The 22,039-nt window shown below is 38.2% G+C and overlaps 1 protein-coding gene and 1 long non-coding RNA gene across 2 annotated transcripts in view; one reads left to right on the top strand and one right to left on the bottom strand.

Moving 5' to 3' along the window:
* The window catches only part of LOC143923913 (homeobox protein Hox-A4a-like), a 67,101-nt gene extending 58,086 nt beyond the window's left edge, over nt 1–9,015 (bottom strand). The window contains exon 1 of the mRNA XM_077447861.1: nt 8,679–9,015. Within this exon, the coding sequence (XP_077303987.1) occupies nt 8,679–9,015 (337 nt within the window). The remainder of the gene's footprint in view (nt 1–8,678) is intronic.
* Nucleotides 9,016–19,227, top strand: LOC143923914 (uncharacterized). The gene is made up of 3 exons (XR_013261790.1): nt 9,016–9,147; nt 18,163–18,290; nt 19,048–19,227. It is a non-coding gene; the product is annotated as an uncharacterized LOC143923914 (long non-coding RNA).
* Nucleotides 19,228–22,039: the final 2,812 nt, after the last annotated feature.

The following is a 22,039-nucleotide window of genomic DNA, read 5'->3' as shown; positions in this document are numbered from 1 at the left end:
AAGAGATATACTGTACTATCACCAGAGAGATATACTGTGTATACTATTAGAAGAGATATACTGTATATACTATTAAAGGGTGAATCTGGTAAATATCATCAGACTCAGAGATCAATTTTGTTTTTCATTTAAAAAACAAACAAACAATGTCTTCCTTCAAAAAAAATAATAATTTTAAGAACGTTCGTTCAATTTTCTAATAGTTAGTGGAGTTAAATCAACACTCATTTTCAACCACAGTGATGGGAAAATTTGGAAATAATAGAAAACTTCTCGGTCAAAGGAATTTTCAGACAGTGTTTGTGATTTTCGTTCATAAATTACATTCAACAGAAATTTTCAACAACATTCTTTCATTCAGCGAATGTGCAAATATTTTTCGTCTGAATATTCTTGTCTGAAAATGTATCGGTGTGGCTGGCGTAAGGCTCGGTACACACCTATGCAGTTTTGCTTTTGATCTGTTTCTGCAGTGCTTTTCGCTGTGCGTTCTGATTTTTGGGCGCACGACTTTGCTGTGATTTGCGTCTTTGAATTTATTTGGCCAATTTGTTGTTGGGCAGATTAGAAAAACACAAATTGCTGCAAAAACGCATTACATGCTTTTCTGCAGCTTCTCCATTGAAGTATATTGAACCAAAAAAAGCACCTTTTTGCATTTTATAAAAAGTCCCTGACCCTTTCCAAATACGCAGCGGCTGAAAAAAGCACAAATATGAACGTGTCCCATAGGAAACCATGTAAATGAACTGTAGTGCGTTTCTACGAAACGCACCAAAAATCACATAGATGTGAACCAGGTCTAAGACGTTTAGTAACATAATGGGGTTAAAAAAACAAAAATGAGCCCTTTATAGTAAAAAAAGAAGCAGATACTCACTACTGTAAGGGGCTCATTTCTTTTACTGTAGAACTGTGAAAGTAATATTTACAGTAGTGATTATTTGCTCTTTTTGTACTATAAAGTAAAATTTCAAGTTTTCGTTTTTTTTTTTAACCCCTTTATGTTACTGGCCGATTAATCGATCATGAAAATAGTAATCGATTCATTTCATAATCGATTAGCTGTCGATTAATCAATTCGTTGTTTCAGCCCTAGGTCAGATATGTTAAATATTTGCTCTGCTCCATCAGATACCGCCGTTATATATTAACTTTCTGATATCACAATTGGCAATAATTCAAGTTCTTTGGAAATTCCGGTGAGAAGAACCTTACACTTATTTGAACCTACCTTTGTTTGCTTGGGGAAACCTTTACATCAAAGATAATAGAGATATTTTTGGGTGCAATTCTACAAATGTAAACTAATACGTGCAAGAAGAAAACCGCGCTGTATCATAACCTCTGAAAGCAGCTTGCAGCTCAAAGTGAGATATACACACAAACAAAATCGGTAAATGATGGGAGCCGCGCTCTAAATAATGACATATATCCCAAAAAAGATATAAAACACACTTAGGAATAAAAATCAGCAAGTCTCATTAGTGAACCATGTGACAAAAAAAAAAAAAAAAAATTGAAAATCCTTCGATATAGAAAGAAGATGGATGAACCAAAACACATTAGTGAACCATGTGACAAACCCGTATCCCAGGACGACGTCAGACTTGTGACGAAACGCGTCAAGGGCAGCGATATGCTGACCTCGCTGTAGTGTCCTGATTGGACGGGCGTTTGTATCATAGCCGGGCGGCTTATGTTCTACACTGGTAACATTTTACCCACATGTAAGTGTTACTGTTTTTATTTAATAAACACCATCTGGTTTTACTTATAGCGATTCTTTCCTCCCTTTCCTTTGGGATGGTTTGATCATCTTTTTCGGGCGTGAATTTGAATGCCGGGTTCTTCATTCAGCTACAAGATCATCCGTCTATAGTGGTGTATGGAGGCTGCCTGTGGTTCGATCGACCATTTGCAGTTCTTGGAGGAAAAGGCCCTGGCTGGCTGTTAAAACTTGTGCAGCTGGTAAGCGTTCACTCTCTGTGATGGTGAATTCACTATTGTCTGTCATAATCATAGGAGGAAGTCACAGCATGGTGTGTTTTGGGTCATCCATCTTCCTTCTATATTGAAGGATTTTCAAGATCTCTCATTATAAATTTGGAGGACGCAATTGTTTTTTTTTTTTTTTTTTGTCACATAGTTTACTAATGGGACTTTCTGATTTTTATTTTTAAGTGTGTTTTATATCGTTTTTTTGGGATATATCATTATTTAGAGCGCAGCTCCTATCATTTACCAAATGTAAACTACCTTGAGTATGCCAGGGGTTAGTTCTTAATGTGTCATTTTTTTTTTTTTTTTACGTGTTTTTATTTCAAAGTGATCAATTTCAGCTATTGGAATAAGGATCTTTAATATGAGAAATGAGAAAATAGTTTTTTGTAGTTTTCTATAAATATTGGTGAGATATCTTATGTTGAAAAGGGAAGCCTGGGGCTGCCCCAAGCATGCCCCTGGCAGAAATAGAAAGAACTGGAATATCTCAGTACCCAAGGATTGGACAAAAAGTATCATAAAATATAACAATTTATTTATCGAAAAGCATGATTAAAAGGGGGAAAGGGAAGAGGCAAAAAAACATTTATGAAAAAAAATACAGTATATACAATCAAAGGTTACAGCCATGCATGATGCTTAAAAGAATTTAGAGGGTCGATGAACCCCCAAGAATACAAGGGGTGCCGGATGTAGTAAATCTTGACATGGTCCTCGACATGTTTCACAGCATAAGACGCTTCCTCAGGAGGAGTCAATTATTATCATCCGGGGAAACCAGGATACTAGGACAGCGCAATAGAGGCACCTGAAGGTAGTCCCCCCCCACGGCAGTCACGGGAGACACTAAGGCTACTTTCACACTGGGGCGGGGGGCATTAGCGGTAAAGCGCTACTAGTTTTAGCGGCGCTTTAACAATGTTATAGCAGCACTTTTCGGCCTCTAGTGGGGCTTTTTCAACCCCTGCTAGTGCCCGAGGAAAAAGTTAAAAGCGCCCGAAAAGCGCCACTTTTAAAGCGTTTGCAGGCGCTTCGGCAGCGCTGCCCTTTGATTTCAATGGCAGGGGCGATTTACGAGTGATGTATACACCGCTCCCGCACCGCCCCAAAGATGCTGCTTGCAGGACTTTTTTTCCCATTCTGCAAGCGCACCGCCCCATTGTGAAAGCACTCAGGCTTTCGCACTGGGGCTACAGAAGAGGCAGTTCCGCCTGTAAAATACCTCATTGTGAAACTAGTCTAAGGGACGTTGGGTTCTAATATGTCTGGATATTCAATATAGCAAGCCGGAAGGGGGGGGGGGGGGGTCAGGGACAGGAAGCTGGAGGCACATACAACTCGCTGATGTTGAGAGATTTTTGAGGAGATTTTCGAGATGTTGCTTGCAAAACAGGGATTTTGCTGTAAACATTCCCAAGAGGGACCTGTCTCAACCGTATCAAAGTCCCATATGTAGCCTCGAGTGCCGTATACCCCTTGAGAGCAGCCACCATTGTGAATGATGGTACCCGCCCCTATATTAATCTATCTAAATTGAGGCATACCCTTAAATTAAGTTATTTTTAGCCCCACATTATTATTTTAAAGTCTATCTCAGCTTTTCTCAACCAGGGTTCCTCCAGGGGTTGATAGGGGTTCCCTGTTGATATTTTTAGCTATATATATGGCAGTAATTCTTCCCACTGATCACTAATGTAAGGAGCATTCTTCCCACTGACCACCAATGTAAGGAGCATTCTTCCCACTGATCACCAATGTAAGGAGCATTCTTCCCACTGACCACCAATGTAAGGAGCATTCTTCCCACTGATCACCAATGTAAGGAGCATTCTTCCCACTGACCACCAATGTAAGGAGCATTCTTCTCACTGACCACCAGTGTAAGGAGCATTCTTCCCACTGATTACCGATGTAAGGAGCATTCTTCCCACTGATCACCGATGTAAGGAGCATTCTTCCCACTGATCAACAATGTAAGGAGCATTCTTCCCACTGACCACCAATGTAAGGAGCATTCTTCCCACTGATCACCAGTGTAAGGAGCATTCTTCCCACTGACCACCAATGTAAGGAGCATTCTTCTCACTGATCACCAATGTAAGGAGCATTCTTCCCACTGATCACCAATGTAAGGAGCATTCTTCCCACTGATCACCAATGTAAGGAGCATTCTTCCCACTGATCACCAATGTAAGGAACATTCTTCCCATTGACCACCAATGTAAGGAACATTCTTCTCACTGATCACCAATGTAAGGAGCATTCTTCCCACTGATCACCAATGTAAGGAGCATTCTTCCCACTGATCACCAATGTAAGGAGCATTCTTCCCATTGACCACCAATGTAAGGAACATTCTTCTCACTGATCACCAATGTAAGGAGCATTCTTCCCACTGATCACCAATGTAAGGGACATTTATCCCACTGACCACCAATGTAAGGAGCATTCTTCTCACTGATCACCAATGTAAGGGGCATTCTTCCCACTGATTACCAATGTAAGGAGCATTCTTCCCACTGACCACCAATGTAAGGAGCATTCTTCTCACTGATCACCAATGTAAGGAGCATTCTTCCCACTGATCACCAATGTAAGGAACATTCTTCCCACTGATTACCAATGTAAGGAGCATTCTTCCCACTGATCACCAATGTAAGGAGCATTCTTCCCACTGACCACCAATGTAAGGAGCATTCTTCCCACTGTTCACTAATGTAAGGAGCATTCTTCCCACTGACCATCAATGTAAGGGACATTCTTCCCACTGATCACTAATGTAAGGAACATTCTTCCCACTGATCACCAATGTAAGGAGCATTCTTCTCACTGATCACCAATGTAAGGAGCATTCTCCCCACTGATCGCCAATATAAGAGACTTACATTAGGGTAATTTGTCAGACTTTTCCCCTTTATTCTCACCTGGTGATCCTGCCAGTAACACACTTCCTGTGCTAGGGTGGCAACACTCACTCACTGTACTGCATCAATGGATGAGCAGCAGAGGGCACAGGAAGTTATCAGCTCAGAAGATTTCTGGCAGGACCAACAGGTATTTATTTGTATTATTGTATGGATATAATGTAACACTTTCAATTGTATATTAATAAGAGAAGTTCATTGTTAAGAAGCAAATCTCTATAATAATTCTAAAATATATAGAATATATAATATAGAACACACTTTACTATATGACGTATCCTAAGTAAGCAGCAAAAATAATCCCTCTACTTGTACAATAATTTATTGTTTAACAACTGAACACAACTACTGCAAATTGTTTTCTATTAAAGGCTCACCATACATGTAACAATCTAACTGTACAATCTCCTTTAGGCTGGGCCAACTCCATACAGATGCAAAGGCGCATGCGTGTATTCCTGCGCAGCATGTGTAGGGCAGCCTGTTCATGTCAATGGGCTGCCCTACACGCAAGAAACACTGAAAATCACTTCGATCTACTTAGTGTTGCGGCACCATGTGGTTTGGCACACGTGAAAACATGCATTAGTAGATGCTTGGAGGGCTAATAACAGTTAAAGTATTACTAAACCCACAACAGTAAAATTAGTCTGTCTATGCAGTAAAGCATGCTTGTTGTACTCGCCGTGGAACCTAAGGGGTTAATCCTCCGCATTGTGTAAACAGGCTGTTTGATCCTGTCTTCTCTGATCCTCACCCTTTTCCACTGTCCCCAATCCATCTCCTAATAGTACAGAGCCTTGGGGTCACTCTGCACATGCTCAGTTTGGTGTGTATTGATAGAGAGTTGTTGTTTTTTATGGGAGAGTGCATGTGATCAGCACAGGGCCAATCAGCACAGTCCAGACAGAGGGTCAGGGGACATGCAGCCTCATAGGACAGTCAGAGATGAATGGAGATTGCTATATACTGCTGATGATAAAAGGTATTTAGCAGTTTATATTTAATAAAATATTTGAATTTCCATGTTCTGTGTACTGTGGGAGACCATATATAGTGAATGCAGGGTCCTGGGTTTAGTAATGCTTTAATGTCGCCGAGTAATGTGTGCGGTTTTGCTCACATTCCCAAAGTACACATTGTGTGAACCTGGCCTTCTATTTACCAATACGGTGTAAAACAAGTATCTACCTAAACTATCCCATCGATTCATAGATCTTCAAGAAAGCCCTTGTACTACATACCTGCAGTACAGATCGATCTAAAAGGAGATTGTACAGGCAGATTGTAACGTGTTTGATGAATTTTGGCTTTTTTTTTACTTTGCTGAAACTTGAAATTTTATTTGTAAAAGATTCTAAGGCTGACTATACACTATACCCTGGTGCCCAATATGCGGTCCCAGAGTTGCATGTGGCCCTTTGGTATATGATGTGTGGCCCTCGGCCCTCAGCATTCTGTAGTGGGAACATTGATAAGGGTGATAGCATTGATCTCTAGCAGCCTCATGTAACATCTTCCCAGTTTCCTATTGTCTTCTGCAGCATCTCCCCACCAACAATGTATCCTGTCCTCACTCTCTGACCCTCATCTCCTCTATTAGATCCGCAGTCTCTGACAGTCCTCTCAAGCATTACATATATTGAACATTAGGTGTGCCTGGTTTCAGGCCCCTTTTAGCTCATAAGTTGACAACCACTGCTCTATACTAGGGGTCTCCAAACTTTCTAAACAAAGGGCCAATGGGAGGTGTTGGTGTTATTGGGCAGAATTATGCCCCATTATTGGTGTCAGTGGCAGGAATTATGCCCCATTGTTGGTGTCAGTGGCAGGAATTATGCCCCATTGTTGGTGTCAGTGGGAGGAATTATGCACCATTGTTGGTGTCAGTGGGAGGAATTATGCACCATTGTTGGTGTCAGTGGGAGGAATTATGCACCATTGTTGGTGTCAGTGGGAGGAATTATGCACCATTGTTGGTGTCAGTGGGAGGAATTATGCACCATTGTTGGTGTCAGTGGGAGGAATTATGCACCATTGTTGGTGTCAGTGGGAGGAATTATGCACCATTGTTGGTGTCAGTGGCAGGAATTATGCCCCATTTTTGGTGTCGGTGGGAGGGATTATGCCCCATTGTTGGTGTCATTGGGAGGCATTATGCCCCATTGACGGTGTCATTGGGAGGCATTATGCCCCATTGTTGGTGTCATTGGGAGTCATTATGCCCCATTGTTGGTGTCAGTAGAAGGGATTATGCCCCATTGTTGGTGTCAGGGGAAGGGATTATGCCCCATTGTTGGTGTAATTGGGAGGCATTATACCCCATTGTTGGTGTCAGGGGAAGGGATTATGCTTCAAGGGGCAGATAAAGTTAAGCAAACAGCTGCAGTTTGGAGACCACTGCCCTATACAATCTGAATGTACAATCCCCTATACAGTAGATCTACCATTATTGATGTAGTGAAAAAAGTCTGCGTGTCTGGGTGCGAATTATTGTTTAGCTTTGTCCTCATATTACATAGTTTTGTTAACGCTAAAGCTGGCTACACACTATACAATCTAATTTTACAATCACCTTTAGATGTACTATCAACTATGTGGTACAAGGGCCTGTCTGGATAGAAACTAAATGGAATGTTTAGGTGTATCCTCCTACTAGTTTTAGTAGATCTAGCGATTTTTGTACAATTAACTTTAGATTTACTAAAACATTGTCATATGAGAGCCTACCTAAACAATCGAATCAATCTGTATCCACTCAGCAGGCTCTTGCACTACCTATTTTTTTGGGAGAGCCAAAGGATATAGTACAATCATATGGTCACACGTGGTGAGTTTAAAGGGGATTGGACAGAGATTGTGCAATTTGATTCTATATTGTATGTCCAGCCAAGATCTCACGACCTTCGTTGTTAAGGGTGCCAACAAATTGCATTCACAGTTAACTTAAAGTTGGCCATAAGCTGGCCATAGATGGATCACAATTCGGCTAGTTCAGCAGGGACCAGCCAAATTTTGACCCATATGTGTCCGCTCCAAAGAAACGACTTAACGGGAATGTTGGCAATTTTTTTTCTTGCAGAGTCCCCGTTGTCAGAATACTACGGGGTTGATTTACTAAAGGTAAATACTGTAGACTGTTCACTCTGCAAAGTGCAGTTGCTTCAGAGATTAGTAAATGAGTAGAAGCTCTGCTGACTTCCATCGTCCAATCATGTGCAAGCAAAAATGCTGTTTCTTTTTATTCTCCTTCCATGTGATTGGGTATTCTTTACAGCTTTACCTTATTTACTAAGCTCTGGAGAAACTGCACTTGTAGAGTGCACAGTCTATTTGCCTTTAGTAAATCAACCCCAATGTCTCAGCAGAGAGGATTTCTCTCTACACCTCAATTGTGTGGATGGACTGACCGACTCGTTTCCTTCAGGCCAATGAAGTGATGAAAAAAAAAGCAATCTATGGCCAGCTATACAATCTGATTGTACAATCTCCTTTGTATTTACAAAATCTATGTCATAGAGGGGCACACCTAAATAACCTGTGTGAAATCAGGCATACCCCTGCAATACACAGTTAATGGTGGATCTAAGGGAGATTGTACAATCAGATTGCATAGTGTATGGTCAGGAGTACCCCTTGAATCTGTCAGATGTGCAGCCTCAGGGATACCACTGGTTGAAAAACCGACTAATGTCATTGTAGGCACACCCTCCCCACCATGGCACACCCTCCCCACCTTTTGGTACTCACAGTGCAGTTCCGGTCCCCGGTGTAGCAGCAGTCCGGCTCTCAGCCAGTGCTCCAGGGGCAATGAGGCGGCCTTGATGTGCTCTGGGGCAGGGACCCCCGTGAATCCACCATAGGGGAAGTGGGGGTGCCCAGTGCCCAGAGTAGGCAGGTGGTAGAGTGGTGCCGGGTACAGCCCATGCAGGGGCAGGTAACTTGTCTTGGAGTACATTTGTGATAAAGGGGTGGATGGGGTCACTGCAGTCTCTCTGCCTTGGTGGTGAGGTACCAGCCGGGGGTGCTCTTCTGCCAAGAGGGCATCAATTCTGAACTTCTGGGAATTGTCCATTCCTTTCTGCATGGCTGGAGGAAGGAGGCTGGGGGTCCTGAGGTCAGCTTCTGGCAGGTGTTTGCTTACAGAAAGATTGCAAGCTCTTTAGCTCACTGCTGAGCTGTGGGAAATGTTGCAGTTATTAATACATTTCTGCAGGAGGTAAGTGTGGTGGTAAGTGTCTCCTTGTATGCAGTCCTTCAGCTTTATCCCAAATTCTCCCAATTGAGGAAAAGTTCCTTCCCACGCTGTAGTGAGTTGTCTGATCCCTGTTGTCACCTCTTCTGCTTGTTCTGCCTCTGTGTCAGTTCTTTCATCTACTTCCCAAGTCCTGGACTCGGCTCCCGGCTTCTGATTGGTCCTCAGAGAGTTGTCTACCCCCCCCCCCCCCTCCCCCCCTCTCCTTCCCTACTAAAGTTAAGTGGAAGTGTGACAGTTCACTAATGATCTAATTAGCCACTCATTTGAAGCCCCGCCCTCCACAAAGTAATTTAAATATTTCTCTCCTTCTATGTCTACTGAGCAATGAATGAGGTTGTGTCAGCAGGAGGGGAGGTCACAGCAGCAGGGAGCCTGCAACACAAAACCCTTCTTTCATGGAAATAGATTGCATTGAACTTGTCACCTCTTTCCTTCTGGGGTAATGTGCCAGGAGGCAACCCGCAACCTCACAGATGTCCTAATGGGCACCACGCAGGCTGGCTGGGATTTGTAGTTCTCCATGAACTGGCTATGAAGAACTTATTGTAAAATGAAAAATGTTCTCAAATAAATTGCCCAAATCTCTCTTTTTTCTACTCTCTTACTTTCTCTTTACTTTACTTTCTACATCTCTCTCCCTCTTTCCCTCTCTTTCACTCCCATTCTTACTCTCACTCTATCTCACTCTTTCTCCTATTCCCGCTTTCCCATTCTCTCTATACCCCTCCCTTTCATTTTTCTTTTTTTCTCCCTTCATTTCTTTCTTTCTCCCTTCATTTGTTGCTTTCTTCTTTTCTTCCTTTCTTTCTTCATCTCTTTCTCCCTCCCTTCATTTGTTGCTTTCTTTCTTTCTTTCTTTCTTTCTTTCTTTCTTTCTTTCTTTCTTTCTCTCTTTCTTTCTCTCTTTCTTCATCTCTTTCTCCCTTCATTTCTTTCTATCTTTCTTTCTTTCTCCCTTCATTTCTTTCTTTCTATCTTTCTTTCTCTCTTCATTTCTTTCTTTCTCCCTTCATTTGTTGCTTTCTTCCTTTCTTCCTTTCTTTCTTCATCTCTTTCTCCCTCCCTTCATTTGTTGCTTTCTTTCTTTCTTTCTTTCTTTCTTTCTTTCTTTCTTTCTTTCTTTCTCTCTTTCTTTCTCTCTTTCTTCATCTCTTTCTCCCTTCATTTCTTTCTTTCTATCTTTCTTTCTTTCTCCCTTCATTTCTTTCTTTCTATCTTTCTTTCTCCCTTCATTTCTTTCTTTCTATCTTTCTCCCTTCATTTGTTGCTTTCTTCTTTTCTTTCTTTCTTTCTTCGTCTCTTTCTTTCTTTCGTCATCTCTTTCTCCCTTCATCTCTTTCTTTCTTTCTCCCTTAATTTCTTGCTTTCTTTCTTTCTCCCTTCATTTCTTGCTTTCTATTTTTCTTTCTTTCTTTCTTTCTTTTTTTCTTCATCTCTTTCTCCCTTCATCTCTTGCTTTCTTTCTTTCTCCCTTCATTTCTTGCTTTCTTCTTTTCTTTCTTTCTTTCTTCGTCTCTTTCTTTCTTTCGTCATCTCTTTCTTTCTTTCTCCCTTAATTTCTTGCTTTCTTTCTTTCTCCCTTCATTTCTTGCTTTCTATTTTTCTTTCTTTCTTTCTCCCTTCATCTTTCTTTTTTTCTTCATCTCTTTCTCTCCATCTCTTTTTTTCTTTCGTTATTTTTTTCTTTCTTTCGTTCTTTCTGTATTTTTATCTTTTCCTCTTTCCCCGTCTCCCCTTTCTCCTCCATCTCTTTTTTTCTCCCTCTGGGCCATTTCACACCACATATAGTCCAGTGCATTTTATTTTTGCATCAAAAATACATGGAAAGTAGTTTACATGGTTTCGAATGGCATAATTCACATCAGTGCACTCAGTGTGTTTGTTTGTTTGTTTGTTTGTCTCTCTTTTTCCCTTTCTTTCGTTCTATTTTTCTTTCTTTCGTTCTTTCTTTCTATATTTTTATCTTTTGCTCTCTCCCTGTCTCGCCCTTCCTTCTCCATCTCTCTCTTTCACCCTCCAAGCCAGTTCACACCACATGTAGTCCAGTTTATTTTATTTTTGCATCAAAAACACATGGAAAGTAGTTTACATGGTTTCCAATGGCATAATTCACACCAGTGCAGTCAGTTGCAGCACGTTACAGTTCCAGAAAAAAAAAGTAGAACATGCTGCATTTTTACTGGACTGTACTGGAATGCAGTAAAACGCATCAAAACGCACCAGGACACATCAAAAACGCACCAGACCTCAGCACAGTGAAAAAAAAAAACAGGCAAAAAGGAGAAAAAAAAAAGCATCAGGTTTGCATCTGGAAAAGCATCAAAATTGCACAGGAACATGTCAAAAATGCGTAAAAGCGTGCATGCAAAAACGCATCCGGAACGGATCTGGAGTCCGTTTTTGTGGTGTGAACCAGCAATTAATCTCTCTCCATGTATAATGCGGCTGTATTTGGTTTATGAAGGAAACATACAAAATTGTCTGTTTATCTTTTCTATTGTTATGTGTATCTTATTTATCTATTGTTAGCTATCAATATAAATATTATTATCTATATCTGTCTATCTATCTATCTATTCACCTATTTCTCAATCCACATCTATTTTATGTAGTATATTATCTATCTATCTATTTTCCACCACCCCCTCCCTTTAGAATGTAAGCTCTACAAGCAGGGCCCTCCTGTCCCTTCTGTATTGAACTGTACTGTAATTGTGCCGTCCCCCCCTCTACATTGTAAAGCACTGCATAAACTGTTATATAAATCGTGTATTATAATAATAATAATAATAATAATAATAATAATATAATTTTATATATATGTCTAAATAAAGATTCATGTTCATATTTCTTTTATATAACTAGGTTGCAGATATAGCTATACAATATCAAATCAGAATCAACAGTATATTTGATACAGTATGCACAATATCTATCTGCTGTATCTATCAATCTTTCTAATTTTATCTCTCCAATTTGATATATCTATCTAGCTTTTTAATTCTGTCTTTCTAATTGTATCGATCTATCTATAGAGATAAATGTCTATCTGTCTATATTTTATACGCTTGCTAGCTTCTAATTAAATGTTATTTTGTATTATCTTCTAAATAAAGATTTATTTTCATATTTCTTTTATACAACTAGGTTGCAGCTATAGCTATATAATATCAAGCCAGAATCAACAGGATATTTGATATAGTCCACACAATATCTATCTATTTATCTATGTATCTATTTATTCATCTATTTATCAATCCATATCTATTTTATGTAGTATATTATCTATCTATCTATCTATCTATCTATCTATCTATCTATCTATCTATCTATCTATCTATCTATCTATCTATCTATTTTCCACCACCCCCTCCCTTTAGAATGTAAGCTCTACAAACAGGACCCTCCTGTCCCTTCTGTATTGAACTGTACTGTAATTGTGCTGTCCTCCTTCTACATTGTAAAGCGCTGCGTAAACTGTTATATAAATCATGTATGATAATAATAATTTTATATATGTGTGTTATCTTTCTAAATAAAGATTCATTTTCATCTATCTATCTCTCAATCCACATCTATTTTATGAATTCTATCTATCTATCTATCTATCTATCTATTTCTTAATCCACATCTATTTTATGAATTCTATCTATCTATCTATTTCTTAACCCATATCTATCTATCTATCTATCTATTTCTTAATCCGTATCTATCTATCTATCTATCTATCTATTTCTTAATCCATATCTATCTATCTATCTATCTATCTATCTATCTATCTATCTATCTATCTATCTATTTCCTAATCCATATCTATCTATCTATCTATCTATCTATTTCTTAATCCGTATCTGTCTATCTATTTCTTAATCCATATCTATCTATCTATCTATCTATCTATCTATTTCTTAATCCATATCTATCTATCTATCTATCTATTTCTTAATCCACATCTATTTTATGAATTCTATCTATCTATCTATTTCTTAATCCATATCTATCTATCTATCTATCTATTTCTTAATCCATATCTATCTATCTATCTATCTATCTATCTATCTCTCAGCCCACATCTATTTTATGAATTCTATCTATCTATCTATCTATCTATCTATCTATCTATCTATCTATCTATCTATTTCTTAATCCATATCTATCTATCTATCTATCTATCTATCTATCTATCTATCTATTTCTTAATCCATATCTATCTATCTATCTATCTATCTATCTATCTATCTATCTATCTATTTCTTAATCCATATCTATCTATCTATCTATCTATCTATCTATCTATCTATCTATCCTTTTTCATTTGAATTCAATCTTTTTATGTGCCTATAGATAAAGTTACAATACAGAACCAGAAGCCACAAGATGGTTATTATAGTATGAACGGTTTAGTACATATTTGTTATATTGTGTGCACTTCTGATTTACAGTGTTGTTTATGTGTTAGTTTTCCCGCTGTTGTTTTATTATAATCCTCAGTTTATAGCCCACAATTGGCCAACTGCTATTATTCTTCTGTAGCATTATCAGAGCAGAAATGAACATATCGATCTGTATTTAATAAGTCTCCTCTCTGTTCCTCTCTCCGCTCCGATGTGACATCGGTTACCGGGAAATTGCAACCTTTAGTAAATGTTCTTTTAATAGTTTTATGGTTCTGTGGATAAGGCCCGCAGCTGGTGAGCCCAGGACCTGTCTCAGTGAAATCTCTGATTGGAGATGTGACAATTAATCTCCCCATTTATGACACAAAGAATATATTGTTGGTGTGCAGGTGACTTGTCATATCCTGATATGACTACATAGAGCCGCCACCCTCAACCCTCTTATCAGACCGCTGTCATTAAACGGTTTCTTTACAACCCTGGAAATGTAAGCAGTTCATCCAGGCAGATTAAACACCTCTCCAAAACTAATTAGCTGTCATTACAATTTACCACCGATTACAGATCAATTCCAGCAACCCAACCTTGAAGAAGATGGCTCTACTGATACAGTCAGTATCTGATAACATTGAGAACAGAAGAGAGACAAAAGGGTAAAATCCTATTCGATATATACAGTATAGTGCCCTGTCATTCATCCCAATGGCTGGGAAGGGCACAGTCTGACTTGATTTCCTCATTCTTCATCGTCATACAGAGGGAATGCAGATGGCTGTATATACTTTTTAAAATTATTTTTACAGGTATTTATATAGTACTGAAAGTTTATGCAGTGCTTTACATATATTGTACATTCACATCAGTATCTGCATTCACGTATTTACATTATATACCTGCTTGAGGTTTCATGTTCTCCCTGTGCCTGCCTGGGTTTCCTCCGGGTACTCCAGTTTCCTCCCACAGTCCATAGACATGCTGGTGGGTTAATTGGCTCCTGTCTAAGGGTCCATGCAAAATTGGCTTTAAAATCGATGCTTCTACAGGAGTTTTGTGTTCTGCCTGTAGAAGTCGCTCAGTATTATCCTATATGTCTAAGCACATTAGGACGTTTAGAGCATACCTCCCAACATTTTGAGAAGTGAATGAGGGACACTTACTATCAAACGTATGTAGGCATGGGACACGCCTCCTGCCACACCCCCTTAAAGCGGACATAACCAAAAAAAAAAAGGTTAATTAAATCCACAAGTGCTTTTTTTTACCACTACTATTCCTTTATATTGGCTTTTAAAATTTACAAATGCGGCAATTTAAAATTTGGATGAAACGTATAGCACTAGGAAGCACTTTTTGAAAGATAAAAAGTGCATTTTATATACAATTATATAGATCAGACCAAAATGTGGGACTAATGAGGAGGAAAGAGGAACAAATGAGGAGGTTAATTGGCTTCTGTCCAAAGTTGGCCCTAGTGTATGAATGTGGGTTGGGGACCTTGGATTGTGGGCTCCTTGAGGGTAGGGACCGATGTGAGTGTGCAATGTATGTGTAAATTGATGGCGTTATATGGATTGGGTACCTTAAATAAATAATAATATAATAGATGAGATGCAATGTACAGGGATATGGACAATTGTAGACATGCATGCACACTCAGGTTGAACTGGATAGACTGGTGTCTTCATTCAACCTTGCTAACTATGTAACTATAAAAGAGTGACATTTCTCTAAATCAGGGACAGTCCCTCGAAATCAGGGACAGTTGGCAGCTATGATAGAGGCATATTTTAAACTCAGTGTTTAGAGGTAGAAAAAAAAATCCTTCTGGTTTGCATATCTGATTGGAGCTTTCTGGCAGAAAAAAAAAAATGCTAAACTCGCCTGAACTGTGTACAAAAAATGCTCTATATGAACTATCTATTTTTTAAGCCAAGTGTTCATGGATTAAATATGTATATGTATGAATGTGAGTTAGCATTCACATTGGGCCGATTCGGCATTTAATTTGAGATGTCAAATCGCATGCCAAATCAGTGGCTATTGCCAGCAATAGCATCGTCCGAATCGGTTCCCAAAAGTAGTTACTGTACTACTTTTGGTGACTTCGGGGGCGATTTGAATAGATATCTGTGCATTAACCCACACAGTTGTGTCAAATCGCACTCCCGACCCCCCCCCCCCCCCCGAAGTCGGACTGCATTGATAGTTAGAAAATGTGCGAGTTCAGCTGAAAGATTTCTAACCCGCAGCAGTGTGTGAACCTGGGATCAGAGATCTTAGATTGTAAGCTCCTTGAGGGTGAGGACTAATGTGATTGTACAATATATGTGTAAAGCGCTACATAAATTGACAGCGCTATATAAGTACCAATAAAAAATATATATATATTCCAACAAACAGGATGTGGCATCACAGCATTCACTTCCACCTTCAGTCTCTTTTCAAAGAGTATTTTTTGAAAAGTAACAATTAAAACAAGAAGGCAGTATCCCTTTTTATTTTATATTTATAGTATATTTTCTTGTTATATTTAAAAAAACAAATTGTAGACCAGCAAAAAAAAAGAAGAAAAAAACGAAAGAAAAAAAAATGATCTACAGTCTCTAAAAATGATGCAAGTTGCTGTTTGAACTGTTTTTTTCCTAATGTCTAAAAAAGAAAAACTGCTGTCAGAATACATTGATCAGCAGCTGCAGCCCCTCTGCGAACCGCTGTGGGTGTCAATACAATGTTAATGACATCCACAGATCGGTTCACAGATCGCAGTGCAAACTGTGAACTCGTACAGGAATTAAAACACATGGGTGAAAAAAAAGTCCCTGCACTATTCTCCTGCGAATCCAATGCGAGTTCAGCCATACAACTGTATGGCTGAACTCGCATTGCACAGATATCGAATGCGCTCGGCACCGCAGTGCAGGTGCGAATCAAATGCGATGTCTGTGTTCGCACAAGTGTGAACCTGGGCTCAATGTGAATGTTCACTTATATTAGAGAATGAAGTGATGCAACTTAAAAATTCACTTTGCAAAGAACATTCAATCATGTGAATGTGCATTCAATCATGTGCAAGCAAAATTAGGCAGCTTTTGCACATGGGAGTAAAAAATACATCATTTTTTTACTGATCTTTAAAAATATACATTGTTGGCCTCTTGCATGTTGCTAAGTAAATATAAGTACAGCAGCAATGCATACAGGGGTGTGGAAAAAAAAATAGAAATTTTTAAAGTCATCCCATATTTCAACTCATTTGATTAGCAAAAAGAACAACCAGCCATGTGTAAAGAAAAAAAAAAAAAGAAGGATTTTAGCTAACATGTTATTTGGTGATTGAAGAAGGCTTAGCTTTGCCTTAAGTGGATATTCATGTTATAAAGATTAAATTCATGCAAGTTAAATGAGATGAAGTTTGGGATGGCTTCATTTAGCCAATCATATGCAGGCAAAAATCCTATTTTTTTTTCCTTGCAGAATTTTAGATTTTTTTTAAATTTCTAATTTGTTACACTGAAGTAAGTAAATGTTCCCCTTGAAAGTGAACATATTGTACTCCCGGTAATGGAGAAGGCAAAATTAATGTTGGTCTAAAGTTGTTTTGGGCTTTTGATGGCTTTAAATTGGTCTTTTACTTTTAATGTGTTCTGACTGTTAAGTCATGATTTTGTGTTTTTTTTTAAATTTTAGATGGTTGAAGTCAGCCTAGCTTCACCTCATTCACTAAGCAAAGTGAATATTCAACTACTGCAGTCATCTCAATCATATGCGATCAAAAATCCTAATTTTTTTTATTTTCCTTGCGTGTAACCAAATATTTTTTTACGAGGTGAATTTTCATTTTTGTTTCACCTCATACACTAAGAAAGTTCAAAATTCACTTTACAAACTAAAAATTGCCTTTAAAATAAACAAACTCTACTCATGTAGAAAACCAACTTTACCGACTCCAACATATTTATCAATATCGCCAATAATCTGCTTATTTTGCCAATTTTCTGTGAAGCAAAACCTGACAGTTTTGCTCATGCCTATTATTCAGTAATTATTTATGTGATATAAATCTTCATAAACAAAATACAGCACAAATATAAAGAAAGAGTAGAGCTCACATACGTGGATAAACAGATAAATATATGTCAATTAAAAACATATAAACAAAAAAAAGTAAATAAATAAATGATAAAGTCTAATGTGGCAAATCCCAACACCAATGTTGGTTTCAGCATTAAATTCCTGAAATCTTCACCCCTCATGCCCAAACTGTGGATGTACACTCTCCAGAAATGTTTGACACCATACCCTGGTATTTTATTCTAAACTGCCTTTTTATTTTGTTTATTTTTACATATTATTTGTTTTATTGTCATTGTCACTAAAAAGAAGTGAAAAAAAATATATATATATATATTATTTATTTCTTTAATGTATATTTTTATTTTTATTTATTTATTTTTCATTTCTATTTCATTTTAGTTGTTTTATATTCATTATGATTATTTATTTGATTTGTTTTTACGATGCTTGTTGTGATATTCAAAATATAATCAAAATAATGGTATATTACTGACATCTTCCTCAGCACTGGTATGAAATCCAAAGAGAATCCCAACCACGGCATTACCTGCCTGGAGTTTTCATGTCCTCTATGTGCCTGCCTGGGTTTCCTCTGAGTACTCCGGTTTCCTCCGACACTCCAAAGACATGCTGGTAGGTTATTTGGCTCCTGTTTAAATTGGGCTTAATATATGTATGTATGAATGGGAGTTAGGGACTTTAGATTGTAAGCTCCTTGAGGGCAGGGACTGATGTAAATGTACAATATATGTGTAGAGTGCTGCATGAATTGATGGTGCTGTATAAGTACCTTTAATAAATACAAAATAAATAGAATTGCAAATGCAATTAGGCCAGTGACTACATATCCCAGCATGGGACTACAAATCCCAGAATGGGACTGCATATCCCAGGATAAGACTACATATTCCAGCATGACTAGACAAATGGTTTTAACTCAAGATATGATGCAGACTTGTTTATCATTTATTCTATTTGGAGGAACCTTTTTGTCTTGTCTTACACACTTTCTGTTATTTCCTGTTGTGTAGATAATATGTACAATCATATATCCCATTGCTGGAAAGTCTTTTCCATGTTTGTATTGCCAAGTGATACCTCACCTTCTGTTTTGGATATCTCCTAATTGTTTCAATGAGACAATTAATTGGAAGGTGTGGTTTGGCAAACAGTATATATATTCTGTTTTTTAACTAGAAAATTGTGCCGTGATCAAGGCTTGTAAGCAGTGGCGCGGATTTGTGGCGGAATTTGTGGGGTGGGACAATCTATGAGCCATGACACTTGATATATATTTGTATGGATTTTTCCTGGTACTATTGTATTATTTGTGACATTACTTCTATTTTCGCTACTTTGTAATAATTAACTGTGTGTTTATTATTATCAGAGCCACTGTTGAACACTGATGATCATATAATCCCCTGAAGAAGCCATTGTTTGGCGAAACATGTAGGGACTTGACATGCATCAGTGACCATTTCAAGCATATGGATACTTTGGCCAATATTACTATCTATATATTACTCTGCTTATATTTTATGCCCCTTGTGTTTGTTGTCTTCTATACATCTATGTAATAAAACTTATATTTTTTTTAAGTAAAATACTGTAATTTTCTATATATTAGGCACCTCTATAATCCCTATCCAATTCCCCTCCTTTGTTCTGTACCCAAAGGAAATTTACATCATTTTGTGAAACTTTCTTTTGGTCGTGTTTGATCCCCACTGGGTGTTTGGATTTTTTGCTATATTCACAAAAAGATACTGAAAATTTTAATTTATCACCTTTCCGTTATAAAACATAGGCAATAGAAATACATTTCTTCTTAAATTTAGGCCAAAGTGTATTCTGCTACATGTCTTTGGTGAAAACTAAAAAAACAAACAATAAGTGTATATTAATTGTTTTTTGTTTTTTTAAAGTTATAGGGGTTGATTTACTGCAGGCCCATAGACTTAGCAAGTGCAGTTGCTCCAGATCTCAGTAAATTAGATAAAGCTTCACTTTGCAAAGAATATCCAATTACATGCAAGGAAAATGTAAAAAAGAAAACAGCATTTTTGCTTGCACATGGTTGGATGATGAAAGTCAGCAGATTTACTGCTGATTTACTAAGCTCTGGAGCAACTGCGCTATTGCAAAAACGGCAAACAGTCTATTTACCTTAATACACTTATTTTTTCACAATATTCTTTTTTTAACCGCTCCAGAAGATTTTACCCCCTTCGTGACCAGGCCATTTTTTGCTATTTAGCACTGTGCTAATTGCACATTCATGCAACACTGTACCCAAATGAATATAATAATATATTATATTATATTATTATATATTATATTAATAAATAAAATATAATTTTTTTCACACAAATAGAGCTTTCTTTTGGTGGCATTTGATTACCACTGGGTTTTTTATTTTTTATGATATAAACGAAAAAAGACCCAAAATGTAAAAAAAAAACAATATTTTCTACTTTCTGCTATAAAACATATCCGATATACAAAAAAATCATAAATTAAGGCCAAAATGTATTCTGCTACATGTCTTTGGTAAAAAAAAATAATAATAATCTCAATAAGTGTATATTGATTGCTTTGTGGGAAAGTTATAGCCTCTACAAACTGTTGATATAGATACTGGAACTTTTAGTTATTTTTTTATACTAGTAATGGCAGTGATCAGCGACTTATAGTAGGACTGCTATAGTGCAGCGGGCAATCTAACACTAACTGATGCTGAGTGGGAACTGACTAACTGTCACTGACATAACCAGTGACACTTAATACAGTAATCAGTGCTAATACTAAACACTGTCACTGTACTAATGAAACTGACTGGGAAGGGGTTAACATCTAGGGCAATCAAGGAGTTAAATGTGTGCCTAACCAGTGTTTATGTGTACTGATTTTACTAAGCAATGTGCTGGTTACATAGTTACATCGTAGGTGTGGTCGAAAAAAGTCGATCAAGTCCAACCTATGTGTGTGATTATATGTCAGTATTACATTGTATATCCTTGTATGTTGCGGTCGTTCACGTGCTTATCTAATAGTTCCTTGAAACTATCGATGCTCCCCGCTGAGATCACCACCTGTGGAAGGGAATTCTGGTTTCTACTCCCTGCTTTGCATGCAGAATAAAAAGGCACATTGCTGCTGTCTGTAGAGAGCCCTGTGTTGTTTACCAACACAGGGCTCTCTTCTGTCATTCGCTCAGCTGAATAGTGGGTGCCGGGCCATAAATCATTGGCCGGGACGCGCTGATCGGCTTGTGCTGCAGCGAATGACAGCACAGTCTTCCGGATCCGTGCCCACACGCAGTATGTGAATGTGCCTGAACGAGCCAACCTTCCACTGTAAATGGCGGTTCAGCAATTGGTTAAATACTGTCACCAAATGTAAATGACTGGTGTGGTGATGATCAGAGATACTGACTGGTGACAGTCGTATGTTAAAAAAATAAAATAATAATAATTTTTATTCAATTTTAAAAAAATTTTTAACCTCCCTGGCGGTATGATTATTTCGGATTTTAGGTGCTGAAAGCGGTACCATTATTTTGCATGGAAATTTGGCATTTTATATTGTAGGCCTGCAATTCTTAGGAATAACTCATCCCGGATATGATAGTAGTTTGAGGCTGGGTTCACACTGCTGCGGGGGGAGATCCGGATGTGATTCGCACAGCAAATCACATCCGATCTCCGTAGCACTGCGAGTTCAGCCATACAGATAGTATGGCTGAACTCGCAGCTGTCCCGCAGCAAACTCGCACAGGACCCTTTTTTGGGTCCGCAACGGAATCGGATCGCATGGGTGTTCACACCATGCGATCCGATTCCTGTGCGAGTCGGCAGATCGCACTGCGATATGCCGACGGATCTGGGGGTGTCATTAACATAACATTGACACCCCCAGCCGTCCGCATAGGGCAGTGTGAACTGCCGGCGGGAGGTATGCGATGCGGGAAAACGCCGCGGATTCGCGGCGTTCCCGCATCGCAATAGTGTGAACCTAGCCTGAAACACAAAATCATAAATTATAATATAATAAATAACTATAAATAATTATAACAAATAATAATAATAAAAAATATTCAATAATGTAATCAAATCAAAAACACTGAAATTTGCTGAGTTGCAGAATTGTCGCCGTCATTAGATTTAGTGTTTGATGATGAATTTCCCCAGAAATCGCTATCGCTCAATTCTGCGAGTGATTATAATTTATTATCGCTGTTTTCTAGCCTGGTCTATAACCACTTTTGACATAAAGGGACACTTTTTGGTTGCTATGGACAATCTCCAAATTCCAGGCAGAAAAAAATGTTTTTATAATATAAAACTACATGCAGGGCACTGGACAGACCACTAGGGACA

This window comes from Lithobates pipiens, unplaced genomic scaffold, assembly GCF_037356315.1.
Source record: "Lithobates pipiens isolate NorthernLeopardFrog02 unplaced genomic scaffold, aLitPip1_a1.2 Scaffold_22, whole genome shotgun sequence".
Lineage (NCBI taxonomy): Eukaryota > Metazoa > Chordata > Amphibia > Anura > Ranidae > Lithobates > Lithobates pipiens.
Note: the sequence above shows the minus strand (reverse complement) of the source record. Positions and strands in the feature narration are given on the sequence as shown.